This window comes from Pomacea canaliculata, linkage group LG11 (genome assembly GCF_003073045.1).
Source record: "Pomacea canaliculata isolate SZHN2017 linkage group LG11, ASM307304v1, whole genome shotgun sequence".
NCBI classification, from domain to species: Eukaryota; Metazoa; Mollusca; class Gastropoda; order Architaenioglossa; family Ampullariidae; genus Pomacea; species Pomacea canaliculata.
In genome coordinates this window covers 4356736-4382613 of record NC_037600.1, presented here as the reverse complement: position 1 = coordinate 4382613, position 25878 = coordinate 4356736, and the positions used below count along the sequence as shown (strand labels likewise).

Genomic DNA, 25878 nt, shown 5'->3' with positions numbered 1-25878 from the left:
TGATGACGTCATCTAGGTTCTGGTCACGAGTCCACGTGCCAGCTATCTGACTGAAAGTAGAAGAAAAAAAAATACTGGAATAACAACTTGAATGTGATTTCTTTAGTGTGTTTTTCAGTGTATTGTCACAGACAGAGATAGCCGTGTACTTTTGTAACTGTGATGACAAGGTGTGAGTCTGTCAAGGCACATGTAAGTCAATTACAATTTAAATTATTTTAAGTACATGATGCTTTGTCAATTTCTTTGTCAACTGTCCAAGAATCGGTAACAAAATATACAAAACCCGTTTAGCATTACTTTAAAAAGCTAAAATATCAACAAAAAACATTATATATATAAAGTGCTAAAGTGTATTTATAAACAAAATAAATTTCATGAATGGATAAAGCTTACACTAATTGTCAAATATTTTAATTTATCTAGCGATTAAACCTTGTTAGAAAGTTCGGATCTCTTGCTTTGTTCTATATACAGGAAATACTATCGTTGCACACACATAAAACAATATTTGACAAGAGACTAAATACACTAATCATCAATAATAATAACAACAACAACAACAACAGAAAATGACCAAAAATTTGTACTTTACCTTGTATGGACAAACATGGTCCTGAGAATTAAAGCAATGAACAGGAGTAATTTTCTATCCCTGACAGACATCCCTCTCTGTAATCTCACTGCCACTGTATAGAGCAGGCTACTCCTGTGATATCCAAAAGTTTTGATCCTTTCAGTTTTTTAAGTCCCCTTATCTTTGGTCGCAAAGTAAATTCTTGAATGTACCCACAAGATACACGATCTCGAGCAGTGAAGAGTGGACGTACTGGAATATGCAGAGCTTGATGATAGAGATATTCTCTGATGAACTTTCGGTCACTGTTATTAGGAAATGCTCAATGAAGACAATGTAGCTGGTCAAGCAGATGGGAAAGGCAGTCCAGCTCTAGGAGGATCGACAGATGTGGAGAGTATATTGAACCTTATGTGTCGTCAACACTTCAATCCAGCGACCATTCCAGACACATCCTCGCAGTTTGCTTCCACGGCTGCAGTTGAGTTCGCTACCTAACCCTGGCAAAGGTATAAAATGCTTTCATCCATAAAATGAACCATTTAATACTTCATGCTGGTCAAACAGACACAATCACCTCTTAATTTTTGTAGTTTGGTTTCATGGTTGACATTAATCGCGATAATCAAGTCCAACTCCCGCTGCAAGCATTGGACACAGAATCCAACTTGTACATAGGACATGCGCAGTTGTTCATTTGTTGAGGTTCGAGGTAATCCTGGTCATTGTCAAAAGATCAGGTCCAGCTGGTCGTGTGGTGTTTACACCCGGGGTACAGACACCTTAGCCCACGAGTTTCAAGTCACAAGACACTAGACATCGCCAGACACACAGAATGTAACCAAATTTCACATCTGCTCGCGTTTTTATTCAAATCAGGGAGACATTTAATCTTTAAAATGTGAATATGGTTTATAATCACTTTATATTACAATATATTGAAACAGTTTCAAACAAATGTCAATAATGGGAACAGTATTTTTTTCATATGCATCTACCCTTGTGCACTCGTCCCTTATGTTTGTTTACTTTATCAGCGTCTACTGGCTGAATTGGCAGAAATTCAGTACCAACTACAATTTTGTTAATTATTTTCCAGAAAAGAAAAGGACTTGAGAGACGATTTACCTACTCCTTTATACAAAGTTTTAGAGGACTGTCATATACTCTAAATAAATCCTTTGTGAGAGATGGAATGACCTGCCATTCAATTTCTCCACTCCCTTAATCTGCAAACAGGTAATGATTTAAATTACACCTGATAGCTTGTTTGCCACAAGAGTAACATTGATTAGAAACATTGTCTTCATATAAACTAGATGTGTGAAATCCAAGTTTCATGCTGATACACTTTAGTTACTTTAGGGGAATGAAAGTGTCAACAATAAAAAGATAATGCAGGGCTCCATTTTGTTTTACCAATAACACTTTCTTGCACGAATTATGAGATAACATTAATTAATGCAATGATTTATTTCAATACATGCCAGTCCTCTAAAACTGTTAGAAGGGACTAGAAAATGGTTTCTCACGTCATTTTTCTTTTCTGGAAAATAATTAAGAAAATTCTAGTCGGTACTAAGCGTCTGTAAATTCAGCCAGTAGAGTGAGTAGATAGATGACAACACAGCGAATATTGTGCAGGAGCAGACTCTGTGTCAGAACCTGGTGACGAGTGACAGTCAGCCGATGGACGAGCAGAAACAGAAAGCAAAGTAATTACAAGCAATAAAAACAGTAACAAATGAAAATTTAAGATACACAAATACATTTTATAACTAAAAGAAATTTATGGATACGGAAAAGCGAAGACAGTGCACAAGAAAAGCGAAAAATCGCTGGAGAACAAAGCAACTCTGTCAGGCGCAGCCTCGTTTCCACTTCAATTACTTTCACATGTTCCTGCACAAGGAAGCATTTTTTTTTTTAATATTAAATAAAAAATATTTGCGTTGCCAAAAGGTGGAAAATATAACTTATTTTTAGTAAGAATATTCAGATAAAGGATTAAATGAATTCAATTTGTTTTATTGCAAGTCAATGACATGTCTTCCTCAACAGCAGTCCGCAACACAAGGCGGGATTTAAAGACCTACTCCGATTGATGAAACACATCACTCTTAAAATATACCTTTGACATTCCTTATTGATGTCTTGTATGCTAGAGACACATGTACGACAACTATCATTGTATAAAATCATGGCTCATTGAAGTTCAGAGTGGCATTCACGCGAGATAAAAATACTAGATGAAAGGGTTTTGTTATTTCAGATGGGAAAGAGCTTCTGCCGCCTTGTAGACTTTCATAATTGTATGAATATTTAATCATTGAAAGGCTTTGCTGACAAAAGACAAATAGAAGAGACAAGAAGCTACAGGACATGTCCTGACTTGGAGCCTTGGGGTCGACTCGTGGACGATACACAACCGCGACGACAGTTGCCACAGACATCGTCTGACGAGGACCATCCACGCTTCTGGTCATCAGCAGGCCTCGGTGCTCATCATGTTGAACAAACAGATTTGTCTTTTCATCTTCGTGGTCACGGCCTGGGTCGTCTACATGAGGTTAAGTAAATACAATTTAAGAAATATATTATTATTACTCGATGTATATTTTGCTTTCCATTTCCAATTTTTTTTTTACATTTTTTTATATTTTTCTGATTTCTCGTTATCTGTCTGCTTGGTTTTTGAGAGAATCTCTGCGCAAGATGTAATCATGTTTTTCAATACTGTTATAGAAATGTTATATAACATGTAGAAGGTGTTGGTAAACCAGAGAGACATTATCTAATAAAGTAGCTGGCATAAAACTGCATAAAGAAAGTGATCAGAGATCCAAAAGACAACCTTTCATCAATTTTTATTTTTTTTTCCTTTTCCCTTATCCTCAGTGAAACTGAAGTCACGTTTAAACGTTACCGGCCGTTTGATGACGTCATCAAGGTGAGTGGCTCGCCATATCAAGAGGTGTCAGCAGACAGCGTACGTCACTGCGGAACTTTATGCGCCTCGCTTTCTTGCTCCTCGTTCTTCTTTCTTTCGACATCAGGAAAATGTCTGCTGACTAAATTAGTCTTGACAACACCAGACGGAGGACAGTCGTCACCGGGTGCTCGGTATTTCAAGGCTGACTCTGGTAAATGAGTTTATTAGTGAATTGTCTGCCCTAATGATTAAGATAATAAACCAATTAATTGGTCTGTAAAATGAAATTACTACTATGACCTGGCACAATACCTTTCAAGAGTGTTATTCAAGGTACCTTAGAAAGAGGTCAACATAAAGAAAGAAAGAGAGAGTACAAAAAACGAAGGTGAAGAAGTAGGCTGCAAGTCCACGCAGGACCTGCTCACCATCGCCCAAGACAAGAGCGAGTGAAAGACTTTGTCAGCCTCCATGTCTATCAGTCTGGTCTATCAAACGATTGGAACAAGTCAAGGGACGAGTTAACCAAAATGATGATTTGTATTATGCGCTCTGTCTCTAGTGGAGGTCGAACAGAGCCACAATTAAACGACTAAGCTCGAAATATGTTTACTGAGATTTTTCGGAAACTTCATTTGCGTTCCTTAATTTCTTTTACATATCGAATATCTTCTGTTAGTGCTCTCAATATTTACATTGATTACAAGTAAAATAAGATCATACATGAATTACGGTGTTGTTTTTTTTTGGCTAATTGTATTATTTAAACAAAATGATAATAAAGTATTTTCAACGTGTTTTCTACTAATCTCTCTTTTGACGGAGTATACCCGCTTAGTTCAAAGTAAGGTAACTCTTGTATATTGAATGTAACAGCGGACTGTCCGTCACGTGACGGGTACGTGTGGCTGCGAGCATATCGCACGTGCATCAAGTTTTACCAGACTCCCATGATCTTCATGTACGCGTACAGAACCTGTACAAGTGTCGGTACACGACTCGCTGTACTCAACACAACAGCAAAGTACAAAGCTGTTACAACATACCTGACAGCCAACGGTGAGATCATCTCAGCAAATAAAACATTCTTTGACTTTTCTAATATGGCCCATGCCCAGTGTTGTCCATAGGAATGGGAATCCCATGGGAATCTCATGGGAAACGTCCCATGGGATGGGATGGGATGGGACAGCACACATTTGTATTTCCCATGGTAATCGATACTTGATATTGCAAAATAAATTTACTGTTATTTCATTCATCAAGGATTTAAATCTTTCCTCTGAATCATCTATTGTATGTGAAGTAGCAGGAATTATAGAACAAAAGCCTAAAAGTGGTTTTCAGTGTTGTCCATAGGATTGTTATACCATGGGAATCCCATGGGAAACGTCCCGTGGGATGGGACGGGATGGGACAGGCATAAATTGCCATGGGACGGGATGGGACGGGATAGAAAAATATGTCCCATGGACAACCCTGCCCATGCCTTTTTAATCCTTCATTGTTTTGTTTCCAAAATGAAAAACAATTTCAATTTACTTCTTTTGTTTATGTTAGAAAACTAGCTATCCCCTCCCACACATACCTCAGCATCTTCTTAAATAATGTATTCTATCGACGCGTTTATATTTACACTTTATAGCGAGAGCAGTAGAAGAGATGAATAAAAACGAATATGTGAAAGAAACAATAAAATATAAAAGACATAGGACATACTGAAGGAGTTAAGGCTTCCTGATACATTTTCACAAAACATGTTATATTGTGACATTTCAGGCATCTCAGTTATGCGGATCTCCATTGGAGGGGCGCGAGATGGAGCAATCAATGGCAGCAGAACAACGTGGAGCAGTGCTCTTCATCCCCTGTACTGGGTGAATGGAATGAAAATGGCTTTCAGTGGGCCTGACACCTTCTGGTCGAGTGGAAACCCTGACAACTTTTACGGAATTGAAGGATGTCTTGAACTCTACTGGAACTTCTGGAATGACGGACAGTGTGATTTACTTAAACCATTCATCTGCGAAAAGGTTCTGAACTGATCAGGGGACTCGAAAGTGAAGACCCGGATGTGAAGTGGTCGGCCTAGTTTAATTCCTTTTTCTTAAGCTTTTAATTATTGATGTTCTAAGTGAAAGCATGTCGACCCAATCTTCGGACTCCAAGCTGCAAAGTCATCATAACGGTATAGGGAAGTGAGAGTGATGTCCCTTCGCCTAACTGGCTCGATGGTGGCAGCTCTTTCTTCTTTTTGACCTTTGTTGTTGATTAACATCGTGTCGTGTCTGCTGTCGATCTGTAAATCTGTAAAGAAGTATGTTTCTGGATTTATTTCTTCTTTTTCTGGATCATTATTTTAGTCTGTCATCTGCCCCATGCTGCTTAGATTTTGGATGTGTTTGTCATTAGCGTTGTTTTCAGAATCGGATTACTTTTTCTGCAAGTGTTCCGAAGAGTTTTGAGGCTGTGTTGTCCCAATCATCCTCGTGTGTGTAATCGTAAGTTATCTCAACACAGACAGCCCTGAAGGGTACGAACATCACAGTCCACAGTCTTACGGTAATACACCATTGCCACAAACACGAATGTCCAGACACACAACAAATAACATGGGCTTGTCTTTATGTATTATTAAGCTTTGGCTAAGATTTTTTTAGTAGATGTAGTTTCTTTTTTTATTTGTTGTAAGCATTCGGGAAACAATGTATTTCAAATCAGGTACAAAACGCAACAATGTCCAAAATGAGGACACCAAAATGTCAGAGGCCCAACATGAGGTTGTCCCTAACAACTGTTACCCACAGTAACCAGCGGGTCGGGGTCCGGAATCAGCTCAGTGTCAGAGTTCAATGAAGAATGCAGCGACAACATTCAACTGTAGTCCGCGCCTTCCAACGCGAAGTCGCAACACTTCCTGTTACTCTAGTGCCATCACACTAATATCAACACAACACATGGTAACGGGATACTCTGCACGAAGAATTCCACGAAGTGTTAGCGGGATTCACGGACGGGTTGATGCGCAGTTATTCCTGCATTCCACCCGATCTGTGACTCGGGTGGCGTCAATGAAGACCCGACGAACTCACGGACCGGTGTTGACATTACACATATAGTGTGTCTCTGTCGAAGCCAAGTTTCTTTAGCAAAATTAAGAATTGTTTCTACCTGTTTCAATTGATTTAATATTTATCAAACTAAAATGTAACAAACATCTTATCACCTCTGAACTCAAACCGTTATTTTTTTTTTTTTTTGCTTGACATTTAAAATATAAATCAAAGAAATAGTTACTGATAAGTTACTTTTTCATTATTATTTAATGTCAATATTTAAGATTAGATTTAGAATTGCTACTTACTTGTTCACTTGGCCTTTTCGTATATAGGTTCATAATAATTAAAGTTTACTTCAGTTCGTTTGAGTACACAGATGATAGCAGATGAATTGTACATTTACTTAAGCATTGATTTTGTTGGAGAAAATACCAATACACACACAAGCTAACACATAGCTTCTGTGTGTGTGTGTGTGTCGGTGTGTCACAACATCCACGTTTCAAGCGGCATTTGCCAGCACGTGCTTTTATGAAGTCACTTTAGAAATTAGTTTAATTCTATTCACAGTCAAAAACATGTAGAAAATTAATCACTTGAAATGTACTAAAAATAAAAACATCCTTGTTACTACACTTAAAATAAAATTGTGTTAAGAATTCATTTTTTAACGAATTTTCATTTTAACTTATATTGGTTTTCTGCAACGCTGTGTGATCTTTTTCGAGGAATATTATTTGCATCAAAAGGGAAGAAACTTTGCTTAGACTAAAGAACCGTCATGAGTGGTAAATTATTTCCCTTTGACCAATTTTTTTCTTGATATACCAATCTATTATTCTAACAATGGTAGCATAGATCCTTCATACAATGATACGAAAATTGTTTAGTTATTGGTGATTTTGATTTCCTGTGATGAAAGCATTTAAACTCTTACTTCGTCTAAAGTTAAGTGCTATCGCCTGAATTAAGCAAGAATACGAGAGCTGTCAGCTCCTGCCTCTGTCCATGTTCCTCCTCCAACGACAGGCACCGGTCAAAGGACGACAAACACTGAAATTATAATTATTTTAAAGTTAGGAAGAATTTATGAATTTACTTCCATTTTAATAACATTGTGGTACTACGGTACCTGACAACAAAACATTTAAGAGACAAGCATGTTTTCCAGTAAGAATTAATCAACATTTTCTTACAGCTTTCAGTTCTTTTACCGATCAGCGGTTTTCATGGCCGATTGATGTTAACCGTCATAAGAATAATAACCAGTGAAGACTCCGCTTGCTTAAAATGTTTATATTGCTTATAAAGTGGATATACCTTAATGTCATTTTCTAATCATTTTTCGATACTATTTTAATTAAATGTTTTTTTTTTCTTTCCAGTTCAAAAAGTATAATTATTTTTTACAGATTTATGTCATTCTTTGGTAGGTTCAGTTCATCATTATTTTAATATTTTAAACTGTAATCGTCTACACGCACGGCTGGGAAGTGGGAGAGGGGGGGAAGGATAAAGACAAAAGTATTTTTCTACACTGGTCAATGGACACACATGAGTGTGCAATGGTCGCAATAAAGCCAGGTATGATAAAAAGAAAACTTTCAGGCATCTTTTGAGTGTTCTCAGCACCATGAAGGATTTTTGTAACTAAAATCCTTTACAAGAAAAAAGAGCTACAAGAAACAATACCATCAACTGCTTTTAAGGTTCAGCGTGATTTCAAATACCGAAGGCGTTGTTGGAAAACAGTCAGAGTGTCTTTATTGTAACATGAGCTTGTTGTTGTGCATGCACTCAATGCATCGACCTGTGGTAAGATGAAGGTCGTCCTGTAACCTTTTTGTTTACAACCTTGTGGGGGCTTTTTCAGAGTGGAGACAATGTCCTCTCTCTCTCTCTCATTCTCTCTCTCATTCTCTCTCTCATTCTCTCTCTCATTCTCTCTCTCTCATTCTCTCTCTCATTCTCTCTCTCATTCTCTCTCTAATTCTCTCTCTCTCATTCTCTCTCATTTTCTCTTAGTTTCTGTCTTTACTTCAAGTTACCTCCACGTATTTCGAACACCTGGGCTGACTGAGAAAGTTTGCTGCACCACACAGGTATCGAATAGCACGCCTTCGGGTTCGGACCAAGTTCTCGAGCTGCTATGCGTTTCATCAGGACACGTGAATAAAGGAGTTGATAAAAAGGAGGAAAAAGGAGAAGAATAAACTAAAAGACTTAAATAAAAAAAGGAAAAACAAACTAGCAATGATACGCGGAGTGGTATCCAGTCTGTTGTCGAACTCTCTGAGAGCGGACTTCAGACCAAGTGAAACAAGAGGGGGGGGGGCGGTCCATAGATACTTCGATGATGTTCCCCATGCATGTCCTTCTCTCCCCTTCTCATGAGCTCGTTTCCTTTTTCCTCATCCACTTTTCAGAAGGGATGCTCCAAAAATACAGTGTCATCATGTCCTTTTGGTATCAGATTATTTTTTAAAATTTAAAACAAAATGTCACGATAGAGGCTATGACTGATGTTTATAATATCTTGATCCCCGGCAGCTTGTGTATAGAGATGGAAGAGGTTCAGATAAAGGTCATCTGCTGTATGACCTGAGGTCTTCAAAGTGAAAACTAAGGTTGGTCTTGGTCCTACGGATGGTGTTTAGAAGCAAAAAATTGTACGTGAAGTCCTGTTCAGTTACTGTTTAGTAGAACTGCTGCAATCATGATGTGGATTTTTGCTGTGCAGGTGAAATATGTTTTTGTTTATCGCAAAATCACATGCTTCTACTGTCAACAACTGTTTGCCTAAAACATGAATGGGTGTTGTGACACACAGACGTCCACACCTTCACGCACGCACAGTGTGTGTGTTTCTCCAATTAAAATTATCATTTGTTCTCAAATAAATCATTTTGTGCATTCAGACAGAACTGAAGTAAACTTTATTAATTAGGTAAATAATGTCAAGTAAACAAGTAAATATTAATACTAAATCTAACCTTAAACCAACGAGGCACACAATAACAATAGCATAAACAAATGCATTAAAAAAATCACAAATTAAAGTAAGATATCTTTACATAAACAAATGCATTAAAATATCCATTGTAAATTTAAGTAAAATATCTTTAGTTATGACACAATCTTTTAAAATACATCAGTGCAACTATGTTTCTATTTTGTCATTGTAGAAAATTTTGATTGTGGAAGAGGATAGGATGTTGATTACACTTTAGTTTGACATGAGCAGGATGTTATGTTTGTACATTGTAGCTTGTCCATGAGAGTACACGAATAAAACTTTCACAAGTGTGGCATACAATTGTTACATCATGTAGTTTTCCGTATCAGTAATTTATGTATCAGTGTTAAATATACGGGGTAAACACAAATCTCGTCATTTATCATAAACAATTATAATAGTTCTTATGTCAAACTTAAAGTTTATACATGTAAGGTTTAGTTAAAAATCGGGTGAAACATGTAGAATCTATAAAATTTTATTATTATAACAGGTCATAAGTTAAAAGTAAACGTCTGACTTTTAAATAATGTCAGCTAATGTACGGGTAGACTTGTTTTACCGACGATTTGATAGAAAAAGAAAATTGTCGACCGACTTATAATTTCCTTAATCATAGGAATGTACGAAGTATCAAATACCGAAGAGTTAAATGAGCTCAGTAAGTGTTTCAAACAATCAAAAGCTACCCCAAGACAGTAGATAAAGGTAAGCACCCTTACTATTTTGGGTTGTTTGTGTTTAGAAGTCTTGATGATACAGGAAATATCAGTCTTTTTATAGTAAATAGCAAAGCAGTTGAAGTCCACAGATCAGTTCAGAAGCTTTTCGCAGATGAATGGTTTCAGAGTATCGCATAGTCCATCATTCCATAGCTGGCCCTGGTAGAGTTCAAGACATCCTTCAGTTCCGTTTTTATTGTCAGGGTTTCCATACCACCAGAAGGTGTCAGGCCCGCTGAAAGCCATTCTCAATCCATTCACCCAGTACAGGGGATGAAGTGTAGTGTTCCACGTTGTTCTGGTGCCATTGATTGCTCCATCTCGCGCCCCTCCAATGGAGATCCTCAAAATCGAGATACCTGCAATGTCACAATAGAACATGGTTTGTGAAAATGCATCAAGATGCCTTTACTTTTTTAGTAAGTCTTATTTCTTTTCTGTTATTCTTTCTTTCGGGTGTTCGATTTTATTCTTCTTTGGTTCTTTTCTTCAATCAAGAAGTGCGTACATTTAAAGGATAAATTTTCACTTTTTAGTTTAAAAAAAAAAACCTGTGTGTTTTTTTTTAATTTAACCCAATAAAGAAATACAATAAAGAGAAATCTTTTGGTTATTTTGAAAAAAAAAGGAAAAATCAATAAGGGAGAGGCCATTACAGAAACTTCAAAGAATGTTTTGTTTGCTGAGAGGATCTCACTGTTGGCGGCCAGGTATGTTGTAACAGCTTTGTACTTTGCTGTTGTGTTGAGTACAGCGAGTCGTGTGCCGACACTTGTACAGGTTCTGTATGAGTCCATGAAGGTCATGGGAGTCTGGTAAAACTTGATGCACGTGCGATATGCTCGCAGCCACACGTACCCGTCACGTGACGGACAGGCCACTGTTACATTTAATACAGAAGAGATATTACTTTGGACTAGGCGGGTATACTCAATCTATACTCAATCAAAAAACTTCTTCATACACTTCAACAGCATGGCAAATATTAAGCAAATTTGCAAAAATACTAAAGATATTGGATGTTACGGATAAAGACTGTGCTTATTAAATAAAAGGAGATGAAAAGTTCCTTGCTTTATTCAGTTATATTTTCCCACGAAAAAATTTGATACTCCTTCTATTAAGTGCCTAAACTCAGATAATCAAAAACTATAATTGATCATTACTAATTATGCTAAACGTGCCGAAACCATGGGAAGCTCTGCAGTAAGATTATAAGACGTTATCTTTATTTTACAAACTTTTAATCTATGATTGTTTTTTAAATCAAATCAAATCAAAATCAAAACAGACTTTATTGTCTGCCCAGGAGGACAGAAATTTGTCTTTGCTCACATACCCATACAGACATTTAACACACAGTTAGGAGTAAAAGTGAGGAGTAAAATAGTGTTGATTGCACCAGTCCATCAAGGCAGTGTATGTTTATCCTAACAACAAACCTTGGGTGACCAAGAGCCTAAAAGCACTGCTTAACAAAAAGAAACATTTGTTCATCACGGGCAGAAGCCCACGACAGAAGATTAGTACAGAGAGAGGACCATGATACTATCCGTTGGGTGGGCAGAGGCTCTACGAGCATACTAGTTAGTCCGCTTTCAGTAGTTTGCCGGTGGACCAACGAGTGTCGACGAGATTGAAACAGAGGTCGAGTTAGCTCTCGCCATAAACCCGATGTGTCAGAATGCGGCTCGTGGTTACATCTTGAGCTCGCTGGAGGGACCTGCCAGACGTCGAGTTATGATGCTCCCGCATGACACAAGAGATACGCCGAGAAAGATCTTGGGTGTCCTAGTGGAGGCGTACGGCAACGGAAAGAATCAGTGCCACAGCAACGTGATGAGGTGGTCGACGAATACGCCGCGAAGCTCCAGAATTTAAGCAGGCGAGGTAGAAGGCGGCGCAGAGCATCGAAGTGGCGGCGATTGACACCATCACGGAGGACTGCAGCCCGACCGGTCAGGAAAGTGACTGCCCCCGTTTTCCGTAACAGGATGACAGGGAAATAAAGTGTAGCTGGCCTGACTGGAAAGTGTCCGACGGCGGAGGTTGTCATTTATGGCAGTTGAGTGATGGCGTTGCTCGACACCGGCAGTGAGGTAACGACGGTCACTGACGAGTGGGCACGAGGGCACATACAGGACTTACAGCTAAAACAAACTCAGGAGTGGCGGTGGTGGACATGTTTACGGCCAGCGTCTGAGGACGTTCCTATCCTGATGGTCAAGGACCTGGTCGATGTGGTCACAAGTGAGCGCAGGAGGCGCGTGTCGCTTCTACTAGGGAAGAACGTCCTTGATCGGATAATGGACTCTACCGCAGATGTGGCGCAGGCAGTACAGGCAGCCGTGCATGAAGCTCATCTTGAGAAGACATTGTCAACAAAAGGACTGGCTAGGGCCGCTGGCAACACGCCCGTTCCAGGATGCCAATGGGTCTGACGTCCACACCAGCCACAATTATAACCAATCACAATTATAATTATATAATTATAATTATAAGATAATTAATTAATTCCAGGTCATTTACCAGAGTCAGCCTTGAAATACCGAGCACCCGGTGACGACTGTACTCCAATTGTTGTTGTAAAGACCATTTCATTCAGCAGACACTTTCTTGTTGTCGGAAGGAAGAAGAACGAAGAGCACCAATCTGGGACGCAGAAAGTTCCGCAGTGACACACACTTTTTGCTGATACCTCTTGATATGGCGAGCCACTCACCTTCATGACCCCATCCAGTGTGTGGTCACGTGTGAAGGTGACGTCAGTTTTGCTGAGGATTAGGCAACAGTTTAAAATTGATAACAGCTTTTTGGTGGACAATTTTGATTGCTTTTTCTTTGGCTTATTGTATACCTCCAATTTTTGCTTAAAAATTATATGTTCTGTGTTAAATGAAAAGGCAAGTGTTTCGGTACTTCGTTTATACTATGGTCACTGACTTTGTAAACTGTTTCCGGTGACAACTGAAGGATTCAGAAGAACCTTTGACTTAAAGTCGCGTCTTAAAACCGTAGGTTCTCGAAGGCCGCCATTTTGCGCACTCTTTTGCAAATGATAACAAGTTGAGGCTGATTCGTGAGATGTGATGTACCACATGACAAGAACTACTTTTCCTAAAGCCAGTCTTTACCACTCTGCTTAACCCTTATCCATTGTTCTTCGGTTTTGAGCACTGAGAGGATGTTGCTCTGAGATCATGACTATGCTCTGTTTAAACAACATTTTAATTAATTTTAACTTTACATTTAACTTGCTGCTTCCTCACCTCACCTGATTTTATTTTCCTTTCTCATTGATGAATCTTCATTTGCATCTTGGAATACTAAATACTTGTTTAGTGCTTTTAATTACAAAGTACTTTTATTAGAAAATGAAATTCTCTAGTTTACTGACCAACACCATCTACATCATGAACAGTATTTACATTTAAAAATGAATAAATCTTGCATTCTGTCTTTGAATACCAGGCAGATAGAAAATAAGAAACCAGGACAAGAGAGATAAACAAAAGGACCTGAAATAGAGCGATATTATGTTCGTTCAGCAGTACCAACATGTTTCTACAAGTCTACCAAGCTACCTTACCACATGTAGACGAGCCAGGTCGTGACCACGAAGATCACAGTAAATGTCTGTCTTCTCCACATGATGAGCTCGCGTGTAGGACCAGAAGATCGTCTGCGCTCTTCGTTAATCAAACAACGACCACCGCAACTGTCTTCGAGGTCATGTATGTAAATATATAGTTGACAGGTCAAGTAGACGGCTTCAGATGATGACATGCGCTGTGGGTTTGTAGCTCTTCTTGTGGTCGTCTGGCACGCAAGCCTTGTAGTGACTCAATAACCACGAAATAAAAGCTTACAAAGACGACAGTGCTATTTCTCATCTTAAATAATTAAACCTTTTGATCTAGTATTTTTACCTTTCATTCTTAAAGAGCACGAATCACATTTTTCTCTTCTTTTAAACGACGTGGACGTACATAGAGACAAGTCCTACTAGCGCCACAAAGTGGAATAATGATTTTTCCTCAAATAATTAAGAGACGCCATTAAAAGTCGATTGTGCAGAGCTTAAAGACCTACCCGACTGGTCCGAGTTATAAACTATAAAAAAAAAATCTTTTGGGTAGAGATAATACAAATATATTCTGTAAAACTGAACGCCTTAAACACAATGTATTAATTATTATCTAATTTCAAAGTTGGCGAATAACACTCTGAAACAAGACTCTAGATTCTTTATTAATCTGTCACCCTCTATTCTTTGCATATATATATATTAACACATATTCCTATCTTTATATACATAAATTACTTCCAAGTAAGAAACAATACGTTTTTCCAAAAACTGTGAAAGGCATTTTTATATTTTTATATTTACAAACAAATCAATTAATATTAATAGTTATAATAATAAATAATGTAGAGTATCATTAAATATGATCAATATGCTTGTTTATTTAAGAAATTGGCTGCATAGACACCAGGTAGAAAAATATCTCAATTTTATCGCCTTTTCAAAATCCTATTTATCGGTAAACATTAAATATATGTCAAGCTTCCTGAGGAAAGTGTATTATTGGGTTTTGTGTGAAACCGGGCGTTCTATCTCTGAAAAATGTCATAATTTTAAAATTCTGGAACACATGTGAAGGTATGTTTATTTAAAACTGTCTGATGTCTGAGAGTCCATGTCCCTTGCCTAGGAAGGTTGTCGTCATGGTGACCATCAAGTGTGTGATGTGTGTATCCATCTTCACCAAAGATCCACTTGAAGATAAGTGCTAACTTGACTCTGGCATGACAGACATGCAATCAATAATAACAGCCTTATATTGTAAACAGCTTGCAGGGATTGATTATTCTCCTACTGTAGGCAAGGTAACAAACGGGAACAATGATTCACATGACTTTTTTTTTAACTTGGTTTCTTGTTTCTCTGTTGTTTGTGTGTTTTGATCTTTCCTTGTTTTGATTTTGTTCTCCATGTTGACAGTTGTATTTCACATGTCTGTTAAAACACATAAGTTTGTGTGTCATCGTCAAGTAATGAAATGGATGACACCAGTCAAGACAAAGATTATGAACTATAACATCCAGCGGACCTGTGCCATCGTACAAGACAAGAAATTAAAAATTAAAATAATCACATTTAAAACAAAAATGAATTGATACTAGTATTCAATTTTCGTAGATATAACTTTGTTTACTGACTTTAAAATATCTAAGGGTTATAATCGCAATGGTTGTGAATAAATTTCTTTGTACTTGTCTCTTCTATAAAGAATTTAATTTAAAAGTAGCATAACTACCATCATATTCGCTTTGTCACTTTTTTTTCTTCTCCACTCTCTTTCTTCCTTCGATTAAGTTTTGAACCAGCTGATCCCCTTCCTCTGTTGACTATGACTTTCCTGGTATCATTCTACTCATCTTAACATCTCCTTCTTTCGTTAGATTTTCCTTAACAGCATCTCTAATGGTTACTATTGAAGGATCAAATATTATGAGGCAAAAGGGAGATAACCACTGATGAATTGTTTGTACGCTCGTATACATTCTCTCCCTTGGACTGCTGTTTGCAGTGTGCTTAGCCAGGACTGCTCCGACATACAGTGTCATGGAGAACGGAATTTGTCAATCTCTTGTCAAACTTGATTTATTTCTCATTCTTCCATTTATTCTCTTTGTACATCAGCGATCTCAGTGAATAAGCTGATCGCCTTTTGCTGTGGACTATATCACCTGTCCACATTATCTTATTCTTTTAACTGATGAGTACACCTCAGCACGTTTACCTGTCTGCTGGTATATAGTAGTATACGAGTGATGTTAATTAGTACTTGTAATCAGTATTTATTAGTTTTCTTTATATTATGGGGGAAGAGATCAAATTAACCTGTCCTTCATTCAAGATAACCACTTCCAATGATTACTTTTAAAACAGTGTATGTTGTTTTTAAATCTTTGTGATTGAATGCAAATAAGTATTCTGGATATTGTATAATATAGATTATCAAACATAAACTGAAAGATCTCGGACATTAAACTCACGAAAAAAAAGAAAAGGGAAAAGAAGAAAAAGAAAAGCGCAGTGTCTCAGTATATAGGCAAGCTTAGTGCACTGAATAAAACTCACAAAATACTCACAAAGATGAAGAACAAAGAATACTGCGAACTTTCTGTGTTTTAGCTGTAAATGTTAATTACCGCACATTTTACCCAAGTTTTGTAGAAAGTAATGGCGACTGAGGATCATGTCAGTCTTCGCGTACCATCACAGCTGTTCATTAAAGAGAATGTCTAAATATTTACAAGAAATGACTATTTCCATAATATCTCCATGGACTATGGACTATATCAGGCTTGTTTATACTAAAGTCAAAGAGCTTTTTGTTTATGTGTTAGATATTCCAATCCAAGCAATATTGGTCTCACCAGCTTACAAAGCCACAAGGAGTACTACTACATGTGTGTGTTTGTTTCTTTGTGTGTGTGTTTGTGCGTGTGCATGTTTGTTTGTGCATGTCTGAGTGTGTGTGTGTGTGTGTGTGTGTGTGTGTGTGTGTTCTTATTTTCTCCAACAAAATCAGTGCTTATATAAAAAGTACAATACGTCTTCTTTCATCCGTGTACTAAAAACGTAATGAAGTTTTATTTTTATTTATTATCCACCTATATACGACAACACCAAGCAAACATGTAAATAACAATTCTAAATATAGCCTTAAAACAGTGCGACATTAAATAACAATGAAAGAATAGCTGGTCAAAGACAATCATGTGAGACTAAGTATGATAAATATTTCATGGCATATTCTTTTTGACATACATCAGTTAAATTCTATTTCTATTATTTGTATTTTAAATGTAAAGCAAAACACGTTTGTGTGCAGAGGTGATAGCATCTTCGTTACATTTTAGTTTGATAAATATTAAATCCATTGAAACAAGCAAAAGCAATGATTAATTTTGCTAAGAAAACTTGGGTTCGACAAAGACACATTATATGTTTACTGTCAACAGCGGTTCTTGAGCTCGTCGGGTGTTCAGAGACGGTACCCGAGTCACAGATCGGGTGGAACGCAGGATGAACTGCGCATCGTCCCATCCGTGAGGTCGACCAGGAGAGCAGAAAATCCCTGAATGTGTGTGACTGTGTTTAGGGCAATGGTATATTACTGTAAGACTGTGGACTGCGATGCTCGTACCCTTCAGAGATATCTGTGTTGAGAAGAATTCCGGTTGCATACACGAGGCTGATTGGGACAACACAGCATCAAAACTCTCCAGAACACTTGCAGAAAAAGTAATCACAGTCTGAAAACAACGCTCATGAAAAGTACATCCAAAATTTAAGCAACATGGCGCAGACAGTAGAGTAAAATAATGATGCAGAAAAGGAAGAAATAAACAAACATACTGTTTACAGATTTACAGATCGACAGAAGACACGACACTCGATGTCAATCAACTACAAAAGTCAAAAGGGAATAAGAGCTGCCACCATCGAGCTAGTTAGGCAAAGGGACATCACTCTCACTTCCCTATACCGTTATGCTGACTTTGCAGTTTGGAGTTCAAAGATAGGGTCGACATGCTTTCGCTTAGTACATCAATAATTAAAAGCTTCAGAAAAATGTCCCAAACAGCGACGACCACTTCACATCCGGGTTTTTATTTCCGGGTCTACAGATCAGTTCAGAACCCTTTCACAGATGAATGGTTTAGGGGTATTGCATGATCCGTCATTCCAGAAGCCCCGTTGCAGTTCAAGACATCCTTCAGTTTCGTATGAGTTGTCAGGGTTCCCACTCACCCAGAAAGTGTCAGACCCACTTAAGGCCACTTTCACTCCATTCACCCAGTACAGGGGATCAAGTGTAGTGTTCCAAGTTGTTCTACTGCCATTTATTGCTCCATCTCGCGCCCCTCCAATGAAGATGTTCGTAATCGAGATGCCTGCAATGTCACAATAGAACATGTTTTGTGAAAGTGTTTTACGATACCAAAACTCTTTTAGTAAGTCCTTTTCTTTTATTCTTTCTTTCTTTCCTTCATTCGCTCATTTTTATTATTTTTCCCCCTGTTGTCATTTTCATAGAAAAATATAAATTAGACAAAAGCCATTTCAGAAACTTCAAAGAATGTTTTATTTGCTAAGATGATCTCACCGTTGGCTGTCAGGTATGTTGTAACAGCTTTGTACTTTGCTGTTGTGTTGAGAACAGCCAGTCGTGTGCCGACACTTGTACAGGTTCTGTATGAGTACATGAAGGTCATGGGACTCAGGTAAAGCTTGATGCACGTGCGACAGACTCGCAGCCACACGTACCCGTCACGTGATGAACAGTTTACTGTTGCATTCAATATACAAGACATAAATGACTATGGACTAGGCCGGTATACTCAGTCAAAACTTCTTCATACACTTCAACAGCTTAGCAAATATGAAGCAAACTCAAAAAAATACTAAAGATAGTCGATGTGAAAACATAGCAACACAACTAATGTTGCGGATAATGACTGTGCCTATTAAATCAAGGGAGGTGTGAAGTTCCTTGATTTATTCGTCTATTTTTTCCAGCAATATTGCTTGATATTCCATTCACTAATTGTCGCAGCTCAGATAGTCAAAACTGTAACGGTTCATTTCTAATTATACCTAAACAGACGAAACCATGGGAAGCTCTGAAGTAACATTTTAAGACATTATCTTTATTTTTTAGCCATTTGATTAGTCAGTTTATTGTAATTGCGCACGCCTCCAGTGTAGGCTGATATTTTAATCAAGATAATTTATGTCAAGTCATTTACCTGATTCAGCCTTGAAATACCGAGCACCCGGTGACGACTGTCCTCCAACTGGTGTTGTCACGACCACTTCATTCAGCAGACATTTTCCTGATGTCGGAAGGAAGAAGAACGAAGAGCACGAATGGGAGGCGCAGAAAGTTCCGCAGTGACGTGCGCTGTCTGCTGACACCTCTTGATATGGTGAGCCATTCACCTTCGTGACCCCATCCAGTGTGTGGTCACGTGTGAATGTGACGTCAGTTTTGCTGAGGATTAGGCAACAGTTTGTAATTGATAACAGGTTTTTTTGTGGATAATTTTGATTGCTTTTTCTTTGGCTTATTGAATACCTCCAATTTTTGTTCTAAAAATTGTATTTTCTGTGTAAAATGAAAAGTCAAATGTGACGGTACTTCGTTGATACTCTGGTCACTGACTGTAAACTGTTTCCGGTTACAACTGAAGGATTCACAAAAAGATTTCACTTAAAGTATTGTCTTAAAAACCTAGCACCGTGGTTCCCCGAAGGCCGCTATCATGTGGACATTTTTGGAAATGAAAACTGGTTGAGACATATTCGTGAGATGTGATGTGCCACATGACAAGAACTACTTTTCCTAATGCCAGTCTTTACCACTCTGCTTAACCCTTATCCATTGTTCTCCGGTTTTAACCACTGTGATCATGACGATGCTCTGTTTAAACAACATGATTATTATTGTTAACTCTACATTTAACTTGCTGTTTCCTTTAATAATCTCACCTTTCTCTATACTGAGTCTTCATTTGCAACTTCGACTAATAAATATTTGTTTAGTGCTTTTGAATTTATAGTAGTTTTTTTAGAAAATAAAATTCTCTAGTTTACTGACCAACACCATCTACATAATATAAAACATTTACATTAAAAAAATTAATAAATCTTGGAATCTGTCTTTCAATGACCAGGCAGACATAAAATAAGGAACCAGGACAAGATTGAAAAACAAAAGGACCTGAAATTTAGCGATATTATGCTAGTTCAGCAGTACCAACATGTTTCTAAAAATCTACCAAGCTACTTTACCCCATGTAGACGAGCCAGGTCGTGACCACGAAGATGAAAGTAAATGTCTGTCTTCTCCACATGATGAGCTCCTCGCCGCGTGTAGGACCAGAAGATCGTCTCCGCTCTTCGTTAATCAAACAATGACCATCGCAACTGTCTTCGTTGCCATGTATGTAAATATATAGCTGACGAGTCGATTAGACGGCTTCAGATGATGACATGCACTGTCGGTTTGTAGCTCTTCTTGTGGTTGTCTGGCACGCAAGCCTTGTACGGTCAAATAACCACGAAATAAAAGCTTACAAAGGCGACAAGCATCTTCGCATCCTAAATAATTAAACCTTTTAATCTAGTATTTTTACCTCTCGTTCTTAAAGAACACGAATCACATTTTTTTCTTTTCTTGAAAACGACGTGGACATATATAGAGACAAGTCCTACTGGCGCCACACAATGGAATAATGATTTTTCCTCACATAATTAAGAGACGCCATTAAAAGTCGATTGTGCAGAGCTTAAAGACCTACCCGACTGATCCGAGCTATAAACTATAAAAAATAATCTTTTGGGTAGAGATAATACAAACATATTCTGTAAATCTCAACGCCTTAAACACAGTGGATTAGTTATTATCTAATTTCAAAGTTGTCGAATATCACTCAGAAACAAGATTCTAGATTCTTTATTAATCTGTCACCCTCTATTCCTTGTATGTATATTAACACATATTCCTATATTTATATACAGAAATTACTTCTAAGCAAGACAACAATACGTTATTTCAAAAACTATAAAAGGCATTTATATTTACTACAAACAAATCAATTTATAGAAATAGTAATAATAAATAATGTAGAGTATCATTAAATATTTTCAATATGCTTGCTTATTTAAGAAATTGGCTGCATAGACACCATGTAGAAAAATGTCTCCATTGCATCACCTTTTCAAAGTCATATTTTTTTGTAAACATTAAATACATGTAAAGCTTCCTGAGGAAAGTGTATTTATGAATGTATGGTAATTTAAAACTGTCTGATGTCTGAGAGTTCATGTCCCTTGCCTAGGAAGGGTGTCGTCATGGTGACCATCAAGTGTGTGATCTGTGTATCCATCTTCACAAAAGATCCACTTGACGATAAGTGCTAACTTGACTCTGGCATGACAAAGACATGCAATCAATCATGACAGCCTTATATTGTTAACAGTTTGCAGGGATTGATTATTCTCTTACAGTAGGCAAGTCAACAAACGGGAACAATGATTCACACGCCGTTTGTTTTTTTTTACTTGATTTCTCGTTTGTTTTTTGTTTGTATGATATTTCGTTATTTGATTCTCTTCTACATGTTGACAGTTGTATTTCACATGTCTGTTAAAACACATAAGTTTGTGTGTCAGCGTCTAGTAATGAAATGCAAGACACCAGTCAAGACAAAGATTATGACCTATAACATCCAGCGAACCTGTGCCATCGTACAAGACAAGAAGTCAAAAATTAAAATAATCACATTTAAAACAAATCTGAATTTATACAGTTATCCAATTTTCATAGATATAACTTTGTTTACTGACTTTAAAATATGTAAGGGTTATATTCGCAATGGTTGTGAATAAATTTCTTTGAGCTTGTCTCTTCTAAAAAGAATTTAATTTAAAAGTAGCCTATCATATTTGCTTTGTCACTTTTTTTTCTTCTCCACTCTCTTTCTTCCTTCAATTTAGTTTTGAACCAGCTGATCCCCTTCCTCTGTTGACTATGATTTTCCTGATACCATTCTACTCTTCTTACCTACTCCTTCTTTCGTTAGAGTTTCCTTAACAGCATCTCTAACGGTTACTATTGAAGGATCAAATATTCGGAGGCAAAAGGGAGACAACCACTGATGAATTGTTTGTACGCTCGTATACATTCTCTCCCTTGGAGTGCTGTTTGCAGTGTGCTCAGCCAGGACTGCTCCAACATACAGTGTCATGGAGAACGGAATTTGTCAATCTCTTGTCAAACTTGATTTATTTTTCATTCTTCCATTTATTCTCTTTATACATCAGCGATCTCAGTGAATTAGCTGATCGCCTTTTGCTGTGGACTATATCACCGGTCCACATTATCTTATTCTTTTAACTGATGAGTACACATCAGCACGTTTACCTGTCTGCTGGTATATAGTAGTATACGAGTGCTGTTAATTAGTACTTGTAATCAATATTTATTAGCTTTCTTTATAGTATGGGGGAAGAGAGCAAATTAACCTGTCCTTCATTCAAGATAACAACTTCCAAATGATTACTTTTAAAACAGTGAATGTTGTTTTTAAATCTTTGTGATTGAATGCAAATAAGTATTGTGGATACTTTATAATATATATTATTAAACATAAACTGAAAGATCTTGGACATTAAACTCACGAAAAAAAAGAAAAGGGAAAAGAAGAAAAATAAAAGCGCAGAGTCTCAGTCAATAGGCAAGCTCAGTGCACTGAATAAAACTCACAAAATACTCACAAAGATGAAGAACAAAGAATAATGCGAACTTTCTGTGTTTTAGCAGTAAATGTTAGTTACCGCACATTTTACACAAGTTTTGTATAAAGTAATGGCGACTGAGGATCATGTCAGTCTTCACGTACCATCTCAGCTGGTCATTGAAGCGAATGTCTAAATATTTACAAGAAATGACTATTTCCATAATATCTCCATGGACTATGGACTATATCAGGCTTGTTTATACTAAAGTCAAAGAGCTTTTTGTTTATGTGTTAGATATTCCAATCCAAGCAATATTGGTCTCACCAGCTTACAAAGTCACAGGCTGTCTGTGTTCAGAAGAGAATAGGTCAACTTTCTCTTGCTTAGTACATCAATAATTAAAAGCTTAAGAAAAATGACCGAAACGAGGATGACCACTTAGCCTCAGATTCTTTATTTCCAAGTGTACAGATCAGTTCACAACCTTTTCACAGACGAATGGTAGAGGGGTATCGCACGTTCCGTCATTCCATTGGCCAAACTGGATTTCAAGACATCCTTCAACTCCATTAGCGTTGTCAGGGTTTCCACTCAACCAGAAGGTGTCAGGCCCACTTAAGGCCATTTGCATTCCATTCACCCAGTACAGGGGATGAAGATAACTGTTCCACATTGTTCTGATGCCATTTATTGCTCCATCTCGAGCCCCTCCAATGGAGATCCGCCCAATCAAGAGACCTGCAATGTCACAATATAACATGGTTTGTGAAAGTGTTTTACGATATCAAAACTCTTTTAGTAAGTCCTTTTCTTTTATTCTTTCTTTCTTTCCTTTATTCGCTCATTTTTATTATTTTTCCCCCTGTTGTCATTTTCATAGGAAAATATAAATTAGACAAAAGCCATTTCAGAAACTTCAAAGAATGTTTTATTTTGCTGAGATGATCTCACCGTTGCTTGTCTTTTAGTAAGTCCTATATCGTGTCATGCTTTCTTTGTTTCTTTCGAAGGTTTGTTTTTCTAGATCCTTCTCCATAAAGTGAAAATATAAACGCGTACATAGATTAAATTTTCCGAATGTCATTTTTTAAGGAGATGCTGATGTATGTCTGGGAGGGGATGACTATTTGTCTAAATAAAGAAAGGAAGTAAAAGGAAATTGTTTGGACATTTTCGAATGAAAAAGGTAAAGGATTAATAACGCAGAAGCTGTATTAGAAAAGTCAAAGAATGTTTAGTTTGGTGAGATGATCTCACCGTTGGCTGCCAGGTATGTTGTAACAGCTTTGTACTTTGCTGTTGTGTTGAGTACAGCGAGTCGTGTGCCGACACTTGTACAGGCTCTGTACGAGTCCACAAAGATCATGGGAGTCTGGTAAAACTTGATGCACGTGCGATATGCTCGCAGCCACACGTACCCGTCACGTGAAGGACAGTCCACTGTTACATTCAATATAGGCAAGATATTTTACTTTGAACTACGCGGGTATACTTCGTCAAAACAGAAACTGCATTAGTAGAAAACATCTTTAAAAAACATTATTATCATTTAGTTAGAATAATATCATTAGCCAGAGGAAAATATAAAAGAATCATCTTTGTATGATCGTTGATCTTGCAATCACTGTAAATGCTAAGTGCTAATCATCATTTTCAATAACTCGTCCCTTGACTGTTTCAATCGTTTGGTAGACCAGACATGGTGGCTGAGAAAGTCCTTCACTCGCTCTTGTCTTGGGCGATGGTGAGCAGGTCCTGCAGGGACTTCCAGTACACTTCTTCACCTTCGTTTTTTGTTTTCTTTCTTCCTCTATGTTGACCTCTTTCTAAGGTACCTTGAATAACACCCTCGAACAGTATTGTGCCAGGTCACGTGATTAATCCGGACCAGCTCACACCGTTTGACTATTGCAATTAGAAGTTCCTGGTGTCCAACGACTTGGGGACTGTACTTCGAACAGAGCTGTTGTCTGCCTTTCAAGGTACTATACAGAACGGTTTACACAGAGTAAGTCACATGACTTTACCAGCCTTCAGAGAAGAGTGTTTGGTTGATCAGCAGCGTGAATGAAGACTATTGTTGGCACATATCAATCATTTGTGCTTCTTGCATTGAACATGAACTGCGTCATCAAAAATTCAAACAAGAAAGCTAAAGAGAAAAACAACTTCAAAAGAAGTCAACAGAAAATGCTTTCCAACTGCGACCCTCACCAAGACAACAACACAAGTCTTCAAAAATACCGATAGCAACTTTGTCATAACCCATGGACTGAATGTTGCAACGACCTACCAGGTACATCTGCCTTCTGGTACAAGACTATACTTGCCACAACCGTGAAAAAAATATGAGCCACACCTTTAGCAGCTATAGTAAGCTATTTTACAGACCAATTAATTAGTTTATTATTTTAATCATAAGGGCAGACAATTCACTAATAAACTCATTTACCAGAGTCAGCCTGGAAATACCGAGCACCCGGTGACGACTGTCCTCCGTCTGGTGTTGTCAAGACCACTTCATTCATCAGACATTTTCGTGATGTCGGAAGGAAGAAGAACGAGGAGCACTCATGTGAGGCGCATAAAGTTCCGCAGTGACGTGCGCTGTCTGCTGATACCTCTTGATATGGCGAGTTATTCACCTTGATGACGTCATCAAACGGCCGGTAACGTTTAAACGTGACGTCACTTTCACTGAGGATAAGGGAAAAGGAAAATATTTGAAATTGATGAAAGGTTGTCTTTTGGATCTCTGGTCACTTTATGAAGTCTCCAGGTTTTTTTAAACTTATATTTTCTGTTTTTTTATTTTCATCTTACATAACTATATTTTATATCGTTGTTTAACAGATATGTGTTTAGTACATTTGAAATGCTAACTACTTTCATTAGATAATATCGCATTGGTTTACCAACACCTTCTACATGTTTTTAACATTTCTATAACAGTAAAAATGAAAAAAATGATTAAATCTTGCACAGTGATTCTCTCAAAAACCAAGCAGACAGTTAACGGGAAATTTTAAAAAACAGAAAAAATGACAAACAAAAAAATGGAAACGGAAAGCAAAATATACATCGAGCAATAATAATATATTTCTTAAATTGTGTCAAAATACTTTACTTAACCTCATGTAGACGACCCAGGTCGTGACCACGAAGATGAAAAAACAAATTTGTTTGTTCAGCATGATGAGCACCGAGCAATGACAAGAAGCGTGGATGGTCCTCGTCAGACGATGTCTGT

The 25878-nt window shown here is 37.6% G+C and overlaps 2 protein-coding genes across 2 annotated transcripts; one reads left to right on the top strand and one right to left on the bottom strand.

The window, feature by feature from the left end:
• The first annotated feature begins 895 nt into the window (after positions 1-895).
• On the top strand, positions 896-5554 carry LOC112575661 (perlucin-like). Its single transcript, XM_025257637.1, has 3 exons — positions 896-974; positions 4386-4568; positions 5289-5554. The coding sequence occupies exons 1-3, from the start codon at positions 896-898 to the stop codon at positions 5552-5554; spliced, it is 528 nt and encodes a 175-aa protein (XP_025113422.1).
• Positions 5555-10396: 4842 nt separating this feature from the next.
• Positions 10397-11112, bottom strand: LOC112575660 (pulmonary surfactant-associated protein D-like). The gene is made up of 2 exons (XM_025257636.1): positions 11004-11112; positions 10397-10665 (listed from the first exon to the last, which is right to left on the bottom strand). Exons 1-2 carry the CDS (start codon positions 11110-11112, stop codon positions 10397-10399), a joined length of 378 nt encoding a protein of 125 aa, XP_025113421.1.
• Positions 11113-25878: the final 14766 nt, after the last annotated feature.

Bases quoted from the DNA above. Each gene is read 5' to 3' on its own strand.
- LOC112575661 (XM_025257637.1), top strand. From the start codon at position 896: ATGCTCAATGAAGACAATGTAGCTGGTCAAGCAGATGGGAAAGGCAGT. The intron at 975-4,385 runs GTATATTGAACC...TGAATGTAACAG, and splicing joins AGGATCGACAGATGTGGAGA to CGGACTGTCCGTCACGTGAC. The intron at 4,569-5,288 runs GTGAGATCATCT...GTGACATTTCAG, and splicing joins AACATACCTGACAGCCAACG to GCATCTCAGTTATGCGGATC.
- LOC112575660 (XM_025257636.1), bottom strand. From the start codon at position 11,112: ATGACCTTCATGGACTCATACAGAACCTGTACAAGTGTCGGCACACGA. The intron at 10,666-11,003 runs GTGAGATCCTCT...GTGACATTGCAG, and splicing joins AACATACCTGGCCGCCAACA to GTATCTCGATTTTGAGGATC.